This window comes from Paramormyrops kingsleyae, chromosome 8 (genome assembly GCF_048594095.1).
Source record: "Paramormyrops kingsleyae isolate MSU_618 chromosome 8, PKINGS_0.4, whole genome shotgun sequence".
Taxonomy (NCBI): Eukaryota; Metazoa; Chordata; class Actinopteri; order Osteoglossiformes; family Mormyridae; genus Paramormyrops; species Paramormyrops kingsleyae.
Genome location: NC_132804.1, coordinates 12,122,619 through 12,135,155, shown reverse-complemented (window position 1 = coordinate 12,135,155; position 12,537 = coordinate 12,122,619). Strand labels below are relative to the sequence as shown.

Sequence of the window (12,537 nt, the reverse complement as noted above, 5' to 3'; positions counted from 1 at the left end):
TGATGACTGGAGGGAATGATGTTACAGTTTGAAGGTTCATTTGGCCGACATCCAGTGACAGACCCAAGCCAAGGCGCTGCCAGAAGGCCCATAACAGCGCAGTCTGCAGATCAGCGCTGCATTAACAACAAGAACTATCTGTGGGAACCAATCCCAGCCATTTTAATGTTCTAATTTAGGAAATATATTTAGGCAAGAACCGTGATTTATGGGTGGCATTTAAAGCTTTGTTGGAAAATCTGATTGTGTTCATAAAAGAATTCTCCCTATTGTCTGGTGATAATGCAATTTACGAAATATCAAATATGGCAGAAAGGAGAAGGTCATTTGGCCTGTCATCTCTGTCTGGTATGGTTAGCATAGCATGACATACCAGATAGATATTTAAAAAAAAAAAACGCAAAAATATCATATGACTGGTTATTCAAATGTGACCTAAAGGCATCGGAGCAGGGATGTTTGTGACTGCTTTGTGTATCCAAACCAGGGACACCAATGGTCTGGGTATAGACCTTTGAATGTGGTAAAATAGAGAGGACAGGCACCTGATCTCCTTTGTTGATTACAAAAGACAGAATGAAAAAGCAGCTAAATATTGACTTGTACAGATGTAGGTAGCAATTACTTAATGATATATTTCTGTTTTATTCAGTGTCATGTAAATCTATGCATGGGTACTGAGCAGTATGTCAATGGCTCTCTATATCACAATACAGATAAGTGATTATTAGGCTGATTATCAGACCTCTAATGATAATGTAGAGTACCATTTGAAACAAAGCATCTCCCCAGGATACTGCATCTTCTGCAAGTGTGACATCATAGAGTAGGTCACCAATTACCGGTGCCAACATAGAGGCTGTGGCCTTGTGGTTATTGGATTGATTCCTTAATACTTCAGTTAACTCTGAGAAAATGGCCAGACTCAGAGTGATGTAGAAGAAGACTGTGATGATGGATAAGATTGTTATTCTTAAGGTCTAATTTAATTGACTCGACATGCAAGCTTCAAGTTTCATTGGCACATGTGTTCCGAGGAACACAATTAAATTCTTGTGTTACAGTTGTAGGGTTAGGGGACAACAGGACCAACAACAATGCAAATAAATGAAGCGACAGCAGTGTAGTCACAGACAAGACAGTGAAATACAAAATACAGTGCAAAGTAAGAATTTTAGTGACCCCAAGCCAAGAGAAAGGAAGCCAGAGAACAACTGATCATACTGTAGCTTCAGTGTCACTCAATCAGACATGTCTGAAAGGCCTGTAACAAAAAGTGTGATTGAGACAGCAGTGAAGACCTAGTAAGAGTGTTTTCAGATATCAGAGAGAGAGAGAGAGAGAGAGAGAGAGAGAGACAGGCAGACTGGGAGACAGTAATAAGGTCACTCATTATAGGTTTTCCGCTTAATAACATTTTAAAGCTTCCCGTCTTCCCAAGCTATTATTATTAATCTTGAATTTTATGAGGATGCATCTGAACATGATCTTTATTTGAATCATTCTGCAGAATCATTTCTGAAGTTGACACTGCGAATACATTGCAGTCAGGATCCAGACACCCAATCCTTCATGAGATCTGTCAAGCTAGACACATCTGATGTGTGAAACTCACTCTCCCATAAACTGAAGTATTCCTGGATGATAATATAGCCTGGCAATAGGTTTCCATTGATACTCCATCCATTCCTTTATTACCCTGGATAAAGGTACGGGGACTTGGAGTCAATCCCAAGCAGCACAGGGCTTCCATTGATAATTTTATTTTTGCATCTTAAGCTGTTGAGTGTTTTTTTTTTCCATTTTATTGGTTAGTTGCAAGGTGCCTTCCTGCCACTTACACTGTAATTTTCTGTGATTTACACTGAAATGTTACTTAGAATGAGTTTTGAGGTGTGGTCTTTCAAAACCATGTCTTTACCTTACATTTAGGTGCTTAGTTTTTCATTCTGAAAGTCACAAACATTCTATTTGCTTGAATATTTTATTGGAGCATTCTGTGTTAAATACTTGGTCAAGGGCACAAAAACCAGAGTTCAGCCAGTCCTCTGAGTTCAGCCAGAGACTTTCAGGCTACATGTCCTGCTACGTTTCCAATCAAACTTCATCCAAACACCTTCATTCATTTTTGCCTTGTTTCTTTGCATTGTTCAATTTTTTTGCTATAAGAGATCCACACTTTAAGCCTGGTCAATGTACACATCTTTCATTTGTCTAGGTTTGATTCTTCGAAAGTGGTTTTGGCGGAACTGTAAATTATATGAACTGTTCTAGTTGCTACCACTTTTTATGGAACTTGGGAGAGACTACAAGAGTATTCAGTACAAAGAGAAGAAGGCAGAGCCACACCTTTGTGCATTAAATGTCTGTTTGCTTTGAAAGGTCCACATGCTGACGTGAACATAATTAGTGGAACCATGCATCTCATTGACACCACACTGTAATCCGTGTATGAATGGGAGACATACTAATTCGGTGTGATGCACGCATGGGTGAGCGTGCATGTGAGTTTTAGAGGGGATGCCAGGGGAGATCTGGTTGCCATGGAAACTGGGCAGCGCAGCTCTCCCAGATGACAGGGCAGGCTGAAAACTGAGAAAGGTGGGGGCAGACTCAAGGCCTTCAGACAATGTGTGGAGAGGGGTGGAGTCTTCTGAGAAGATAGCAGGACGGCAGAGACACGGAAAGGATTATACCACCTCTTTAGGTTTTCTGTGCACTGGAGAACTTGTTTTTGTTTTTCAGCTTTGGTTGTCGAAAGAGGCCATTCACGCAACCCTTCCCTAAACTGGTTCACGAGTCCAGCTGTGTTATGCGCCTCACAGTATATACCTGGGTGCTTGTGTTGGTGGGCCTGCCTGCCTGTCTCAGTCACCCTGGGCCGCAGACACCCCCAGTGGCGGTCAGTGCACATTCCCACTAAACACATTTTAGCTTGGCTGCCGGTCCCTCCTGCTGACCGGTGACTCTTTTTTGGGGACATTGGTGGTTGATGTTGATGGACAAAGGAAAGCAATAATGAGGAGGAGAGTTATGGAGGGGGATGAAGAGAGAAGGGGGGAGTCGTGGATGTCGACTGAGAGAGGGTGATAAGGCATCGGCCACGGAGGGCCGAACGAGGGCACAGTGGGGGGGGGGGGGCGTCATTTTGGTCGCATGGCAGGCGAAACACAATGCTATTGATGTGCACTGAAGAGGAAGCGATGGACAGATGATTGGGGAAGGCGAGAGATAGCATGAATGGAAAAATGAAGTGAGTAGAGAACTGGGAGACTGTGTAATTTGTATAGATAAGGGAGAAAGAGATGTCATTGAATATGTATTAATATTGCATTAAAACGTAAGAATAAACATAAAAAATAACAAGAAATGTAAATATGTAAGATTGCAATTGCTATGCATGTGTATTAAATACACATTTTATTTGAAGATATTTAGTAAAAGGAAAGACAGCAGGGATGACAACTTTAAGAATTTATTCTCTCTCCTGTCACACAGTCCACAGTAGTTAAAGTCAGCACCCGTCCCGTTGTGTCTGTTTTTTATGGGTGTTTTGTGAGTTTCTGAGCCTGGGACATTAACACATCATGTTGTGTCATGAGGAAGGTCACCAAGTCGCCGTTAACTGACAACTTTGACTGGCCTCACGCTGTGGCGACTGGGCACTACCAGTCACTGCGTGACTCAGACAGTATGAATCATCACCCATATACAGCTCTGGAAAAATTAAGATATCACTCTCTACTAAAAAAAAATCTTTTAAAATCCTGGTTCAACCCAGGTTCTACTTGCAGAAGACTATGCTGAACAGCAGGTTGCTTCCAGGTTCAGAAGTTCTAAGACAGCAGTACACAAGAACAAGGTGAAGCAGGAGACACTGAGCGACCAGAAACCAGCCAGGTAAAGAGCAGAAGTGACGTTCTAATGCCAGAGATGACTGTTAACTTATCCGACAATTGCTCATGTATCGTAGGATGAAATCATGTGACCTTAAGTCATTAACATTAAGTGCAGGTGTGAAGTGCACTGCTAGGACAGTTCGTATCAGGCTCCTAGAAGCAGGATTGAAGGCCCATAAAGCGAGGAAGAAGCCCTTCATTATTGAGAATCAGAGAAGAGCCAGGCAGCAGTTTGTAAAAAATATATATATTATTCACAGACGGACACCCACAAATCGAGAAATGAGTGAAAGAAAAACTTGCTGTGGTCTCTTCATTTTTTTCCAGAGCTGTATATTATGTATGACTCCACTCACAATTCTGCCATGGTACCTTTCTGGTTTGTTGCTGACGTCTTCCAAGGATTTTGGGTGGATGACGGTATCCATTAGCTGTAAGGACAGGAGACTCCAGCTGATGAGGTGGATGTAGTGCTGACCCTGCAAAGTCGTGGCTTCCATTCAGGCATGGCTCCGGCTCTCTGAGGGTCTAGTTTGCATTTACTTCCTGTGTTTGTGTGGGTTTCCTCCCACAGTCCCAACATCTGCAGATTAACTGCTGACTGGCCAGGTATTTGAGCAGCCTGTGTCGGGAATCCCCCCGACTGGACCCCTACATGTTTTGGGTGGATGGAATCTCCTCCTTTGAGATAAGTGATGCATTGAGCACCATCGATCAGCGTGATCGATCCAGTCAGTTTCCGTAGACAAGCTCCAGCTCCTGCCGTTCCTCCTGTGGTTCTTTCTGAATGATGTTATCCAGACCAAGAAGCGATCATCTGCCAGAACCTGTATTTTCTGAGTGAAACCACACACGGCAGTGCTGATAATCCAAGCACACAGATCACAGATTGTGTTTTTTTTATGGTAATCAAGATCGATCGTTATGCCGCATGAGCATTAAGTACGAAGTACTTCCTTCCGCACATCGGTACAGTCATTATAATCCAATTGGGTTACTTTTCACGTGGGTTAATTCCTTGTTGCTCTTCAGTTTGATGCGAGTTGAGTAATGCTGTGTGAGGTTAAGTGAGGGGACTAATCAGGATATGATTTAGAACAAAGCTCTTAACTGTGCATTACAGGTCCAGAAACTAGATATCCAGACCAGTTGAGGACTCTGTGACTCTGACTCTTTATACTCAATTGGTTGGTAGAAACAAAATCGTGGTCTGGATTTCTAGCTTTTGGACCTGAACTGCCAAACACTGGTTGTTAAAATCTTCAAGCACGAAATATAAATCTGATAGTGATTCATGTGGCTCATCACAGAATGAGGGTAGTTTTATTGCTTTGTATCTTTCACCACATACCTCTTTATATCAAACTGCACATATCAGTAACAACAATAAGTATCCAGTTTACATTTCACTACATGTTGTGTATGTACAACTGTGTACGTGACGAATAAACCTCTTTATGCAACTAATTTCAGTTAAATTTTAGGTAGTCAGAGATGTGTGAGAGCGAAGAGGTGGACATTTGCCTTTGTGTCAAGTGCCGTGATGAGAAGAGAGGCCAGGTGTTTAAAGCATGCAAATGACATGCAGCAGGGCAATTACACAACAAAACACAATGACCAAGTCTGACATACAGATGCTCTCTTGCGACTTGCTGGGACCGGTGTGGCTTGGCTGAGTGCTGTGTGTGTACATGACATCGGTGTTATGCAGTTGAGTCGCAGGCATGGAATCTGCACGGTCAGAGAGACAAAAGGCAGAGGTGCCACAAAGCGCAAGAGACGGCAGCGTCGAGGGGAGCGATGAATATGAATTATGGATTTAGGTGAATTTTGGGCAAATTGCCCCAACTGACAGGACCGCTATGAATTATTAACCATGTGAGGGTCTGTCCTCCTGTCATTTATCACACCATCCCTGTTTCAGTTGCTCAGTGTCTCTGCTGATTCTCTCTGACTATACCACCCCCCACCCAAGGCTAGACAACAGACAGGAATGGCCCCCCAGACAACAGATAAAAATGGCCCACGGGGGACTTTGACAGGGTTAGGAGGGGGTGGCCATGTTAATTCATCCCTCTGTCCCGTCCTCCTCTCCAACACCCCCCCCGCCCCCTTTACACATCTTCACAGCTGGAGGTGTTAAATATTTAAAGGGGAGGAATGTGGAGGCACCTCACTCACAGATGCTGGCGTACGGGTTCAGCCCGGTGAGGCGGACCCTTATTTGGAAGGTGGCTCACTGCATGGAGCCATTGTATCCGGGACTGTTGGCTGCTACTGGGGTGATTTAGGTGGGGGGGCGGCCTTGGTTCATTGAACTGCCCCCCCCCCTGGCCATGTGTGCAGATAACACACGCGTGTGTTTTTCCAGAACCTTGGCACACCTCTCCACTGCCTCCCCCCACCCCCAATGCCCGCCCCCGCCTCTCCTGTCACGCATAGTGACTTTTAACCCTCGCACGACCTTCCCTCTCACCACTGACAGTGAAAGGCACTGAATTTTGGAGCCTAATGACAGCCTCCCTGGCAGGTCCACCCCGGCGGTCTGGACACAGTGGCCTGCTGCAGTGTGGCTAGGGTGGGGGTATTCAGTGTGATCTGACAGGAAGGTATAGGCAGTGAGGCTCTGGCTGCGGTAATCTTACACTACAACACCCCAACTTAACCCTAAGCCTGACACCCATCCCGAGGACCGCAGTGATGGCTTCATCTTAACATCTTAACATGGTGGGATGGGCCACCATATCTGGGCGTGATGGAGGGGGTCGGGGGCTGAGAGAAAGGGGGCGTAAGAGGGGGAGGGGATGGTAATGAAGGGAGGGGGAGAAGTGATGCGTAATTAAAGCCAACACAGCTGTCACCCTGCACCCGAGACAGGCCCGACCCACCCCCACCTCTCGCCCTTCATCTTGCGCATGTTGACATTTGGTGAGGGCTAAACAATGTAAGGAGGTGAAGGAGAAACAGTGTAAGGAGGTGAAGGAGAAATAGTGTAAGGAGGTGAAGGAGAAACAGTGTAAGGAGGTGAAGGAGAAACAGTGGAGCAAAGCCCTCAGCTCTTTTCAGATTGTACTGAATTCCCTTCCCTTTCTGGTCTTTGTTTGTCCACCCATCCATCCATCCATCCATCAACCTCATACCCTGGTCAGGGTCATGGGGTCTGGTTATTATTATTATAATAGTAGTTTCCTTAAAGCAGTTTCTATGGAAAGAGTTATAAAAAATCTTTCATAGTGGACTATCCAAGGCATTTCTGTTTGCCTGTGTCCTGAGCAGGGTTATTAAAGTTGATGAAAACTAAAACTAGGAGTGAAAAAAAAAATGTTAACTGAAATAAAAATAATAACAAAATAAAAATTGAAAACTAATGCAGATTTGAAAACTGTAATAACCCTGGTCCTGGGTGACACTGTAACCTGAGTTTCATTAAGAAATGTGACCACTGTGCAGTGCCAAGGTCACTGACTCGCCTTGCTCTCCTGGTCTCTTCCTGCCTGTTCTGTCGGCGTGACCCCACAGTCCGTCCATCTGCCCCAATCTCCCCCTGCTGCCTCATCCCCGCAGCGTTTGTTTGCATTTCACTGGTTTGTTTATTCATCCTCTCCCCTGCTACATGTTTTTGTATTTATCTCTGTCAGCCTTCCGCAGATAATTGCATTTTTGACTAACAAGCCTGCGTATTTTCCTCCTTCCTGCCTGGTTGACTCCTCTTTCTCATTTCTCGCTCCATTTCTGCATTTCTCCCACCGTTTTCCAGAGGAAGAGGAGACGGCTGGTGTGAGCGCGACCTGCCAGCGGCGCCCATTATAGACACCTTCACCTTCTGGAAGCTGCAGGAGGCCAACGGGAACCAACCTGCAGAAGCAGCTGTTAGTCCATACGCCCACGTGCCCACGGCCACGCCCCCTCGCCGTTCTGATTGGATGGGACAGTGAGCCATGTCTTCATCGCAGATTCAGCGGCTGGGCGGCCCCCTCTCCCTCGTCCCCTTCTCTCTGCTCCTGATCTTTATTCTCCACCCAGGCTGGGCAGTCATTCACATCCCAGAAGAGTGTGAGTACTCACTGTGTGTTTGCCAGTACTCACAAGTCTTGTTAATCAATAGTATTTCTCAATACCAAATTAAAGGGGCTCTTATGCCTTTCTGGATTTTCCCTTTCCTTGAGTGTGTTATATAGCATTATGTGCATGTAAACCGTCAGTTTAAGGCCGAAAGTACACAGCAAAGGGAGTAACACTCAGTACTGAAGCCACTCTTCTCTAATCTGCCTGAAAAGCCTTGTTGGAATTCCAGCCCTTACTTCCGTGACATGGTGAGGTCACCTCGTAGCACAATCCCTATTGGTCATCTACCTGCAAGAATCTATCTGCAGATTGCAAGACAGTGGCAGAATGTCTGAGGCAAGCTGACCAATCAGAGCACACTGGGTACATTGGGGGTGAGGCTTCAAACTCTAACAGAGCATTTCAGACAGAAAAATTTGTATTTTGGAAAATTGAAGCTGTGGAAGACTAACACAACCCTCCTTCCTTACTTAAATACTTGCTGAACTTCTTGAGAATACTTCAGAGTGAGACTTTGTAAAGTAGTTTCTTTAATAAGCAGAAGAGCAAGAAGAAGCAGAGTATCCCTTGTCCCAAGGTGGTGACACACTAAACAAAGGAAAACAGCAAGTTTATATACCTTTCAAGCTTCCCTAAAAAGCATATGGCATTTATGATTGGCTACTATGATTGGATAAACACCTATCAAAAAACTCATCAGTTATGGTTGGTTATTACTTCACGAGGCATATCAATTATGATTGTCTCCTGCCTTGAGAGACACAGCACTTACAATTGATTACACAAAGCATTAGTTATGACCAGTTGCCTCTGGTTACCCCATCCCATGGTCATCATGTGACTTGACCCCCACCCCCCCCATGTACATTTATCACAGTGCATGCTGCACTGCCTGACATCACGCATTTCTTCACTCAAGGTTCATTACAGAACTTACCCCATATTCAATCTATACCCCCATAGTTCAATACTATTGCTGTTACTGTTATCTGAAGCTTATATGTCCCTTATGCATACAAAATCTTCGGCATTAGCATAGCTGATCATATTGCAATACATGATCAATAAAAGGACTTTTGCAACAAACATTTTCCATTCAGTCCTCTTCTTATCAACTCCCCCTCAATCTTCTTGTTGATGCAGCCCCCCTTCTAGCCAACCTCTCGCCTCTCTTATCCATCTTACAAAGTATTTCATACCTCATCCTCCTTGAGGTGTACCCACAAGTTTCCTGTTTGTTTCTGCTCCTTTGCCTAGTGACCCAGACATCTGCAAAACAGCATGTATGCATAGAAAATCTTCACGCCTAAGGCTTAAAACATAGACAGCAATCACATAATGCCCCCCTCCCATTTTATCTGGTCAATTTCTCATCTGCGAAACATGTAAATCTATTCCAGTAGAAAAATAAAATTGTGAACAGTGAAACTGAGCATAATAGGGCCCGTTTAATGTCTATTTTATTCATAAGCTGCAGGTTTGTTATGTTTTCATACATACTACGAGCATGGGGGATGGGTAATATAGATGTTTTGTGTACTGAGTTCAGTCCAGATTGTTGGAAGTGATGCACAGCAGTGTGTATTATTGTGTGTGGGATTTAGCAGGACACACCCTGTCACCAAGCCTTCAAAGGTTAGGCTGCAGGGGTCATTGATGCCTGACTTTCAAATTTCAACCTTTGTTCTCTCTGACTGAAAGGTCCGGCTCCAATCAAGAAGAAAGCAATCAATATAGGGCCCCTATAAATTTGGCAGAGTGCAAAACATAAAGAAGGGGAAAGGGGGGGAGGGCTCAGACTGAGAACACGGAGCCTCTAACAAGGAAATCAGGATGATATAATCCTGACAGTGAAAGAATATCTGTACAACTGTAATACGGTGCTTGGTTTGAATTTAGGAACAGAACCGAGGAACAGGGGCACATAGAAAGATTTTGGGAGCCCCAGAGGTTAGATAGACATGGTATTAACACTCACCCCCCCACCACCAAGCAAACCCTAGGCATTAGTCACATTTTATACGTACCACACTAAGAGAAAAGCAGTGCAATGACTACAATGGAGAGAATGTTTCCCCTGTTTGTTTAAAACACCCCAGGGACCTCCCCCCCCATCCTTACAAGAGCATCTGTCTGTCCTGGGGGTGCAAGCAGCCATATGATTCTCCCTCCTTCATACATGTCAATTTGCTCTGCCAGGACCGAAGCTATTTCAGTGCTGTAGGGCTTTTCCAATGAAAGGGTGTATATCTTCAAGCATAAAAGCTACATTGTGCCAAATATGGCGGCCATGGGGGCACAAGAGGCATAAGAGGATGAATAATATCCCGGGAGGGGCGAAGGTTATTTGGGGGAAATGGCAACAGGAGACAAGTGAGGGAGGGGGTTTGGGATGTAGGGGGAGGCAGGCCCCCCCCTCCCCCCCAAGTGGGTGGGCTCACGTCCTTTAGTGCTGTAGGTGGCTTGGGAGACCATCAACCTCCAGGCTATCTAACCACAGGGGAAGAGGAGACATTAGCAGCTTAACTGGGGAGGACATTCCCGCCCCACGGTTTGGATAATTAGCGACCGCCAGTGGAGGTCCCATTACGATTCCTCACGTATGGTTTCCGGGCCAACCGTGAGGAACCTGTCATTGCTGCTGGCTTGGCCGGTGCTGATCAAGGGTCACCGGTGGTGACGGATTCCCAATGGGTCGTTGCATCACACAGGTCACGTGACTGGAATATATTTACACACACTTTGTTGTTAGTAGGCTGCTCACAGTCCGCAGAGCACGTTGCAGGGCTGGGACATGACCTCGTTTTTCTGAGCATTTTGAAAACACTAAATACACACAAGTAGACGACTGTTCAGCCTTTTGAATTTGCAGTGTAACTGGAATGAGCAGAACTAATAGAACTTTCCCTGCCTCCTCTTTTTCATTCCCAATGCTGGACCCCCAGATCAAATAAGTAACTGTAAGTAATTTCCTGTTTTTCCTCCTCCTTTGGCTGATCTATTGACCTACAGAACTGATACATGGAAGGTAGATCAGGGCCAAATAAATATGGGGCTATTATTGTAGCCAAATTATTTACCAATGTGTATGGAGAGCTGTGTGACTGTATCTCAGTCTGTGTGCGTAATCTGATTTGTAAATGCGTACTGAGATTTGCAGATGTGTACAGTAATCTGTAAATCTGTATTCAGAATCCAAGTGCATAAACAGCTTGCCAGTGAGACAGTGCTAAGCCCAAAGCCTTCAAAACCTTGTCGATGCAGACATACCTCCACACGTATCTACAGATCTGCCACGGCAGGAGTTCAGCAAAAACCACGTGTAAAAAGACAGCCAATTGAGAGGTCCGCCTGAGTTGTAACTGATGACTTGTCTATCTTCGAGCAAAATACTTAGACTTTTTAGCCATTAATACCTATGCATCTCAATACACTTGCAAATCCCATTACACATTTAGAGATTCTTTTACAGATTTACGAATCTGATTACACACTCGGATTCTGAATACACATTTACAGATTCCTGTACAGATCAGCAAATCTCAGTACGCATGTACAAATTCTTTTGCACATTTACAAATCAGATTACGCACACAAGGATACAGTCACACAACTCTCCATACACATTCGCAGATGATTTTGCTACAATAATAGCCCCGTAGAAAACGTGCTTACATTTAAGTTTACTTACATCTATTTAGCTTTTGCCCAAAGTTAGCACTGAAGCAGTAGCTATTGGGCCCATTGTAAACAAAGCAAGATTCTGACAATCCAAGCCAAGATGATGCTAATCCAAGCCAAGACAGGTGCCAAAAAGAGCATTCAAGACATGCAAGAGACTAGCTTAGGGGTCACAGATGCAGCTCAAGCAGGTCAGTGGTTAGAGATCCAGGTGAGTTGTTGCTGAAACAAACGGGTCTTGTTATTAGCTCATATCTCCCTTCCATTTTAAATATTGAGGAAGATATTCTTGCTAATAAGCACTTGAGGGATTGTAGTGATGACAAGCAGATTGAGAAACAGTGACAAGAGTCTGATCAGGGTCATAGACCATTAGAATGACTTCAGCCAGAAAGACTGTTTCCAGAGTTTACTGGGTCTAGTCTTCACTTTGTGACTGTGGTCAATCACATACCGCTGCAGGTTAACAGCTTCCCTTCCTCTTCCTCTCCAGTCAAGCAGCCGCCCGTAATCAAGGAACAGCCAGTGTCGTACACCGCTTTCACTGTTGATGACATCATTCTCACCTGTGAAGCCTCTGGAAACCCACCACCAACGTAAGTCTTCAACACTGCAAGACTATGTATTCAAACTGTACATTGTCACCTCCCACTGTCAGTGTCCACTCAGTACAGTGTCCGCTCAGTACAGTGTCTGCTCAGTACAGTGTCCACTCAGTACAGTGTCCACTCAGTACAGTGTCCGCTCAGTACAGTGTCCACTCAGTACAGTGTCTGCTCAGTACAGTGTCCACTCAGTACAGTGTCCGCTCAGTACAGTGTCTGCTCAGTACAGTGTCCACTCAGTACAGTGTCCACTCAGTACAGTGTCCACTCAGTACTGTGCAAAAGTC

The 12,537-nt window shown here is 44.8% G+C and overlaps 1 protein-coding gene across 6 annotated transcripts in view; it reads left to right on the top strand.

Moving 5' to 3' along the window:
• The window catches only part of LOC111856948 (neural cell adhesion molecule L1-like), a 44,556-nt gene that overhangs the window by 10,746 nt on the left and 21,273 nt on the right, over positions 1-12,537 (top strand). For 5 of the 6 annotated variants that reach the window (XM_072715243.1, XM_072715241.1, XM_072715240.1 and 2 more), the window contains exons 2-4: positions 7,657-7,952; positions 10,910-10,924; positions 12,139-12,241. In XM_072715243.1, the coding sequence (XP_072571344.1) occupies positions 7,838-7,952; positions 10,910-10,924; positions 12,139-12,241 (233 nt within the window). In that variant the 5' untranslated portion in view covers positions 7,657-7,837. The remainder of the gene's footprint in view (positions 1-7,656; positions 7,953-10,909; positions 10,925-12,138; positions 12,242-12,537) is intronic. The other variant, XM_072715242.1, reaches the window with a different exon arrangement.